This window comes from Coregonus clupeaformis, unplaced genomic scaffold (genome assembly GCF_020615455.1).
Source record: "Coregonus clupeaformis isolate EN_2021a unplaced genomic scaffold, ASM2061545v1 scaf5050, whole genome shotgun sequence".
NCBI classification, from domain to species: Eukaryota; Metazoa; Chordata; class Actinopteri; order Salmoniformes; family Salmonidae; genus Coregonus; species Coregonus clupeaformis.
The window spans coordinates 1,328-9,359 of NW_025538504.1; the positions used below are offsets into that span (position 1 = coordinate 1,328).

The window sequence follows — 8,032 nt, forward strand, 5'->3', positions numbered from 1 at the left end:
AGCTAACGTTAGCCACAACAAATTGGAATTCATATCATATCGTACGAATTGCAATTTGTAACAAAATGGATGATGGACATCCACAAATGAATACATACCATGCAACATGTACTATGTTACTATTATGTCTACCCCTGAGCTTAGGTTGTAACATTAGCCTCCTTTAGTCCATTGTTGGGCTAGTATGAGCACTTGTTTGGGCTAGCATTCTAGATCTCAGACTGTTACTAGGCTAGACCATCTGCGGGGAAACGGATGACTAGCTACAATAGTTCTCTAAAGTTCAATGGGATTTGGTGATATTCTGACATGCATTTTTCTCTTTCCCCCCTTTTACAGTCACCATCATAAGTGGTCTCATCATGTTGATCCTGTTCTTCTCAGAGTTGCAGTATTATCTCACTAAGGGAGGTGGGTTCATGTGATTTTTTCTGAAAATAATCAGGTACGCTAGTGTAGGTATGCCAGCCAGGTATGTGGTTAAGAAGCTAGCTCTGTGTGGACCACACTAAGGATTCTCTAATGGAGAACAGGCAACTAGGAGAACAATAGCTGACTAATCCAACTCACGGCGAATCGTGGTGAGTGGACTGGAGTTCGCGTCGCTTAAAATTATGTTTTTATCCAAAAGCGATGCATTTCAGCACCCAAAGAATAGCCTGCATTTACACTAGTCACCGCTCAACTCCATCGTAAATCGTTTAGTTTAGTCAGCTAGGAACTAAACAGCTAGCTACTCTGTTTAGGTTCAAGCTTTGCATGTAACACTTTACATTTTACATTTTAGTCATTTAGCAGACGCTCTTATCCAGAGCGACTTACCTGAGCAATTAGGGTTAAGTGCCTTGCTCAAGGGCACATCGACAGATTTTTCACCTAGTCGGCTCGGGATTAGAACCAGCGACCTTTCGGTTACTGGCACAACGCTCTTAACCACTAAGCTACCTGCCGCCCTTCTGGTTTGTAAACTCTTAAGACAGACAGTGGTATTCAAACCCTTTCAGCCAAGCCCTTTGCGATTTCAAAAAACGTGTACCGTAATTTTCGGACTATAAGCTGCGCCTTTTTCCCCATTTTTCGACCCTGCGGCTTATATAACGGTGCGGCTAATCTATGGATTTTTACAGCTAACGGCCACTAGAAGACCTCTAAATCTCTGCATTTTACAGGTTACAGTCCACCAACTTTAACTCTATGGGCTCTATGGCCGGTGCGCCCCCCACCTTTAGCGGCGGGCTCCAGCAGGAAAAGCTGGAGGCCGGAAAAGAGTGAGACAGGTAGCGCGTAAAAGTGGAACCGAGAGTGGTGCGAGAGACAGAACGAGAGACAGAACGAGAGCAAGACAGACAGACATTACGAGAGCGAGACAGTTTGTGCAAAGGAAGTTTTCATGCACAAACCTCATTGTGGAAAACAAACGTAGAAATGCATATGATGCAGCTTTTGGGTTAAAGGCAGTCAATCTGGCTGTAAAAATGAGGAAATAGAGCTGCTGCACTTAGCCTTGGCATCAATGAGTCAATGGTGAGACGTTGAGACGCAAGCGGGAAGAACTGTCTCAATGCAAAAGTCAAAAAAAGCTTTCATATGGTAATTAAACATTAAAACACCTGCGGCTTATAGTCCAGTGCGGCTTATATATGTACACATCATTCAATTTAGCTGCTGCGGCTTATACTCCAGTGCGCCTTATAGTGCGGAAAATACGGTAATCAAATGAAAAGTTAATTATTGTCTGATTAATCAGGCTGTAATGCACAATTAATTGGTGTATATACAGCCTGAAACATTGGAGTGCAAAATCGTTTAAATGTTCCTTACAAGCCAGAATGTTGAATACAATTAAATGTGAACTTACTCTACCAGTTGTCTGTGCAACCTGTAGAGTAAGGAAATTATTGCTTACCCAACTTTTTAGAGAGCGGTAGGTTTGCCACTGCCATGTAATGTATTCGGGGGCGTTTGGCAAATAACATTTGATTTGATTTGCCAGCTGAATGTGAGGGAACGTAATTCGGTAGTGTTTACATCGGGTGCGTCAGTAGATTGAAAATACACACCGGAAATACAAGCTGACAGAACCATATACCTACCAGCTCGCTAAAAAGTAGTGTAAACAATACTTTTATGTGGATATGTTGTCAAAAATGTAGAGCAGCTGAAGGACAAGCCGTACCGACAACCGGCAGAGTATATTGAAATTGTATTTTATTCAACATTCTGGCTTGTAAGGAACATTTACATGATTTTGCACTTCAATGTTTCAGGCTGTATATAACAATGAATTGTGTATTATAGCCTGATTAATCAGATAGTTAATTTCCACTCCATTGACACCTGGGCAACTGGGAATGCTAAAAATGTCAATGGTGGGTATAGTGCTAAAATACAATGACTGGCCTATTTGAGGGTGATTAGAATATCACTCTTTTTATGTTTTTCTTATTAAGCCATCTGTCATAACTTTTACCCACAGTTCTTTGAAACTCCATCTATGGGGCCCGGTCCACACTTTAAGTACCACTGCTTTATGACTTGCAAAATATTAATATTGTTCTGCCAACACAGGTCCATCCTGAATTGTTTGTGGACACATCACGAGGAGACAAACTGAAAATCAACATTGATGTGATATTTCCTAACATGCCATGTGCCTGTAAGTAACTTACACAAATACTTGTGTTCAGACATTTACATTTTACATTTACATTTTAGCAGATGCTCTTATCCAGAGCGACTTACAGGAGCAATTAGGGTTAAGTGCCTTGCTCAAGGGCACATCGACAGATTTTTCACCTAGTCGGCTCGGGGATTAGAACCAGCGACCTTTCGGTTACTGGCACTACGCTCTTAACCACTAAGCTACCTGCCGCCCTTGCATGCATCATCACATTAACTTACATGTGCACAATTAACCCCTATTCGTGCTTGTTTATGTGATATTATAAACAGTTAAACAAAATGTCACATGAACAAGGAACAAAATATGACATTTTAACTGAATGTGCAAGGTTAGGCCTACTTCAATTTAAAATCTAAGTTAATCTCTTTAGGAATGTGCATGAAGCAATATGGTAATTGCACAGTTGAAGTATATGACATTTGCAACACCACCTTGTCCTTCAGATCTAAGCATTGATGCCATGGACGTAGCTGGAGAGCAGCAGTTGGATGTGGAACACAACCTGTTCAAGCAAAGGCTCGACAAGGAGGGCAATCCTGTCACTACAGAGGCAGAGAAGCACGGTAACCATCTTGTTAATTAGCTTGCTTGTAATTCATGGAGAGCTGTGCTGTTTTCCCTCATTGAATAGTTAATGTTTTTCACTGGGTCATGGATATTGTTTTGATGTCATCTCATGTAGATTTGGGACAAGAGGAAGGTGACATTTTTGACCCCAGTAAGCTAGATCCTGAGCGCTGTGAAAGCTGCTACGGAGCAGAGATGGAGGATTTGAAGTGAGTTTCCAAGACTGGAATACCCTTAAAGAACATGCACCATCTTCCCATGACCAAAGACCAAGGGTTTCCCTGTCAATTTCATAACTAAAATCCCTTGACTGTGAAATTGGATTTGTTACAAAGAATTCAAGGTTTCATTTGAGAGCTTGTACTTACTTAATTGAGCCTTAAATTATTTTTCTGAACATATGCCATCAATGAATGAATGAGCTTATCTCAAATCAAATCTTATTTGCCACATGTGCTGAATACAACAGGTGTAGACCTTACAGTGAAAAGCTTACTTACAAGCCCTTAACCAACAATGCAGTTTTTAAGAAAAGAAAAAGTGTTAAATAAAATATAGATGAGTAAAAAAATTGCAAATAATTAAAGAGCAGCAGTAAAATAACATAACAGTAGGGAGGCTATACGCTATTGTCCAACATTTGAGTGTGACATTGACATATTGCCTGTGCTTTTCTGTAGGTGCTGTAACACCTGCGATGACGTACGAGAGGGTTATCGCAGGCGGGGCTGGGCCTTCAAGAACCCGGACACCATCGAGCAGTGCAAGAGGGAGGGCTTCAGCCAGAAGATGCAGGAGCAGAAGAACGAGGGTTGCCAGATCTACGGCTTTCTGGAGGTCAACAAGGTAACTAGTCTTAAACAGATGCTGAGTACATCATCAGAAAGAATAGTCAGTACTCACACTCTGATTTACACTCCAAAAAGGTATGTTTTATTTCATGGCTGACAATGTTTACACCATTGCCTGGTCTTCAAATGGTCAGGTTGGAAACAACATATGATTTTAAATGGATCATCACTTTTTGGGAGCATAATTCTGTGTGGTTATATTAAAAGAAATAGGGATGGAAGTGTACTGTAGCTGAGATTTTATATTTTGTGAGGCGCTTTAATGCATTCATATACATTTTCAATCTGCAAATATTACGTTCATTGTCTGACTTTCTTTTAAACTCTTCACTTTGTCTGGGTTTTTTGTTAGGTGGCAGGAAATTTTCACTTTGCCCCTGGAAAGAGTTTCCAGCAGTCCCATGTTCATGGTAAGACCTGCATTTTACTGTCTAGTCTGAAGTCCATAGGTGTGGAAAACCCGAATCTGATTTTCTTTCTATATCAATTTTTTCCCGCACAGTTTTACATGTGCCCCATATCAGATTTGCGCATTCACACTGATCTGAATTGGGCTGCTTGTGTAAACACAACCCTGGTCTAAATGAGTTGTTCCCCTGGTCTGATATCAATTATCTAAGGAAAATACAAATTCTGTTTTCCATCCATACCCATGACAGAAAGTAAATCCTCTGAATTGCATAAAGCCAAACAGGTTGCGGACTGAATTGGGTTGGAAGTCGAAAATTGCTTACTTGCTACCAGAAACACCTTGTGGTTTTATAACCAGTAGTCTGTCTCAGACCAGATGTAGGTACAGACCCTTTTGTAGTGTAGATTTTGCCCCTAGAACATTCTCAGAGGATAGCCAAGGAAAGACAAATATTAACCGGTAAGTTCACTTGCAAGTCACTAGGCCAGTAAAGGCATTTCTTGTGCATCCATAACTAATTTTTACAGTAAAACACTGTCGTAAATCCTTTTGTAAATGGTGCATGTTTTTCTTTTTCATCATTCCTTTCGTTGTCTTTTGCTAGACTTCTTCCCTTCTTTCCTAATGGGATCCATTGCAATCTAAGTCATTAATTGTAGCTATTTTTTTTTATCTCATGAAAACATCTGATCTTTATGGCAGAGGTGAAAATATGTGTCAAACTAAGTAGCTCTTTTTTTTCCCCACAGATAAAGCGTAACGTTCTGACTGTAAATGAATGGATAATTGACTCACTTGCTTTATCATTAATGTTGCCTACTAATAACACTAACATACTAATCAAGTTATTTAGCATTGACACTCTGTTGAAAAAAATATGAATGTGAAATGTATTAATTTGTTTGGCAAACTGATTGCAAAACATTTATTGCAATGGATTTTCCTAATTAAATAATGTTGCTGGGCTTGACAGAAGTCTGAATTGCGCTCCAACTGCGGAAGTGGGCATGAGAACATTAGTCAAGTTACTAAAATATTTCACTGATGTAACCTTTGTTACTGTGCGACAACACAGGCGTATTTGTCATTGAGGCACTGTTGTAATTTGATTTACCTAAACTAATTTCTCAAGAATTGCTGATAGAGTAGCATGGTACATAACCAGATGAAGTTGTAGGCCCAAAGTACTATTCTCTCAACTTGCTCGGTGGCATTGAGAAGGTGTCCCTCTCATCAACACCATGTACAGAAAGCATAGAGCAGAAAGATTCACCAGCTCAATGCTGATTTTATTTTCTCCCAAAAAAATATTCTGGACTAGTACTACTGTCTGTCTGCTTAAAGGCAGAAACAAGAGACAAGATTCCCCTTGTGATAAGAATTTGGCCGTATATGAAATACCAGATGTGATGAACTCCCTTCAGAGGCTTAATGCCTTTGGCCAGCCTCTTAGGACTGTGGCTTTTTCTGTGTAGCCCAACATGCGTCATATAGTGTACTCTTCTCTCTTCTATTCTGCAGTGCACGCTGTGGAAAGTAAGTTATTTTTGTAGTTAACATCCCCCCCTACCCTGGTCCCAGATCTGTTTGTGCTCTTGCATACTCCATTGCTGTCCTTGTCAAGCCAAAGACAAGGTTAGTCATGACAGTGAGTTGGCATAAGAGCACAAACAGACTGGCACTCAGGCAACATCCCTCACATCATTCCCTTCTAAATTGTCCAGTCAAATATCAAACTTTGTTTATGAAGAGGTTGTCAGTCAGAATTGACCCTGTTACTTAAAGTCTAGCGAAGACAGAACCAAAGCTGCTTCTAACTTGTGGTTTAAAACGGTCCTTTTGAATAACCAGCGTGTGATTGTTGGTTTGATCTTTATTGGAGGTGGTACACACAGTAATCTACATCACTTTTCTGAGGGCTCAACAATAACTTGTAATGGGAGAGTCGTAGATTACGAGAATAGTAAGCCCTCGTATACTCTAGGTAAACAGAACATAACTGATGATGCTATCAGATCACAGCATTAATAACATTTTGTCTCTTATTTTCAGTTCATGATCTGCAGAGTTTTGGACTAGACAACGTAAGTACATTTGACAAATCTTGTCTTGCCAAGGCAAAGTCCTCCATACACGTGAACGCTTATTTGAATTGTCCTACAGATCAACATGACTCACTTGATCAAGCATCTATCCTTTGGGAGAGACTACCCTGGTATCGTCAATCCTTTGGATGGCACCGATGTTGCAGCACCACAAGGTTAGTCATCTCATTTATCAAAAGCCCCCACACCAAACGTTTGGCCTACTACCAGCAATTGAAATCACAGCATTTATTGACATACTTTGTCCCAGAACTATGGAGAAATTGTGACATGGGAATGAGTTATTACAAAAGTCCTGTTATGTAACTATGGTAGGTGGTCTCAGCAGCGAATGCCCATCCCAATGGACATAAATGTACCAAACGTGCCTCCACTCTGCATCATCGTCTTCCCAACTCCTCCCATCAGCTCTCTGCCTCTCATGCCAACCCTGAGGGAAGAAAAAAATACAGCATTTGAACAAAATCACATAACACAATGGAGTTCTATTGAACAAACCACTATGCACTGTGGATGGCTGCAACAAAAATCATATGAAAACTGATATAGTAAAGAAATCCGTGATGCCAAAGCACAGACTATGGCATTCTTACAAAGTGTCTTGCATTTCAGTGTAGGCCTACTTGTAAAAGGTAAATCGTTATCGACGTTGGGTTAACTTAACTAACCTTAGACAGGAAAAGGTTCCAAACATGGCACCAGCTGCCATCCCAACAGCAAAGCCCATCATGAATCCCATTTTAATTCTGTCAAAGCAGGCTGGCTGTTGCTGGCCATACGGTCCTACTGCCACTGGCATCTGTATTGAAAGAAAGCACAACCATCAAAAGATATGGCAGGTTTATGAATCAGTTGCGCTAGCTAGGCGTCTGTAGCTAGCTTGCTACGCCATAACACTACACTAGTGGCTAAGCTTAAGCAGCAAGTTAAGCTAGCGGAGTTGGCTAGCTAAGCTATCAACGTTATTTGTACAAGACAGACATTTGCCACCGAAAACAGATTTTGATATGTAGCTAGCTAATGTGATGTGACGTGCACGGCTGTATGCAGACATTTGAACTTTGTCCACCCTTTATCTCGAGCTTCTGTTTACCCAGCTTCTAGCTAGTTCAAGCTAGCTGCGTTTTGGCTAGATAACTGGTTAGCATGTCACCTAGGTCTGGCCTTGAAGACATTTGAAAGGATAGTTTTGACGCCCGACTAAATATTTTTCTATCGTGACACTATTATTCGTTCTAGGAAGCACTTACCTTGGTTTGTTGCGTAATGTGAGTTATCGGTCACTAGAGAAGACAAGCGTCGCTTTTTTCGATGAGACTAGGTAGCTTGAAATGCTGTTCTAACAGGCGGCCATTACTTGAGAGGAGTGAGAACAACGCAGTAGTGACAAAGATCAGTTCGCGAACGATTCGTT

At 40.7% G+C, this 8,032-nt stretch overlaps 2 protein-coding genes across 2 annotated transcripts; one reads left to right on the top strand and one right to left on the bottom strand.

Annotated features, from left to right (window-relative positions):
- The first annotated feature begins 2,572 nt into the window (after window positions 1–2,572).
- Window positions 2,573–6,278, top strand: LOC123490845 (endoplasmic reticulum-Golgi intermediate compartment protein 3-like). Its single transcript, XM_045220696.1, has 6 exons — window positions 2,573–2,656; window positions 3,127–3,246; window positions 3,366–3,459; window positions 3,931–4,096; window positions 4,454–4,511; window positions 6,035–6,278. Exons 1-6 carry the CDS (start codon window positions 2,644–2,646, stop codon window positions 6,064–6,066), a joined length of 483 nt encoding a protein of 160 aa, XP_045076631.1. The 5' UTR covers window positions 2,573–2,643; the 3' UTR covers window positions 6,067–6,278.
- Window positions 6,279–6,368: 90 nt separating this feature from the next.
- On the bottom strand, window positions 6,369–7,453 carry LOC123490846 (reactive oxygen species modulator 1). Its single transcript, XM_045220697.1, has 2 exons — window positions 7,287–7,453; window positions 6,369–7,048 (listed from the first exon to the last, which is right to left on the bottom strand). Exons 1-2 carry the CDS (start codon window positions 7,415–7,417, stop codon window positions 6,940–6,942), a joined length of 240 nt encoding a protein of 79 aa, XP_045076632.1. The 5' UTR covers window positions 7,418–7,453; the 3' UTR covers window positions 6,369–6,939.
- Window positions 7,454–8,032: the final 579 nt, after the last annotated feature.

Coding starts and splice junctions, on each gene's coding strand:
- LOC123490846 (XM_045220697.1), bottom strand. CDS start 7,417: ATGCCAGTGGCAGTAGGACCGTATGGCCAGCAACAGCCAGCCTGCTTT. Junction 7,049..7,286: donor GGAACCTTTTCCTGTCTAAG/GTTAGTTAAGTT, acceptor TTCTTCCCTCAG/GGTTGGCATGAGAGGCAGAG.
- LOC123490845 (XM_045220696.1), top strand. Junction 3,247..3,365: donor TACAGAGGCAGAGAAGCACG/GTAACCATCTTG, acceptor CATCTCATGTAG/ATTTGGGACAAGAGGAAGGT. Junction 3,460..3,930: donor GCAGAGATGGAGGATTTGAA/GTGAGTTTCCAA, acceptor GCTTTTCTGTAG/GTGCTGTAACACCTGCGATG.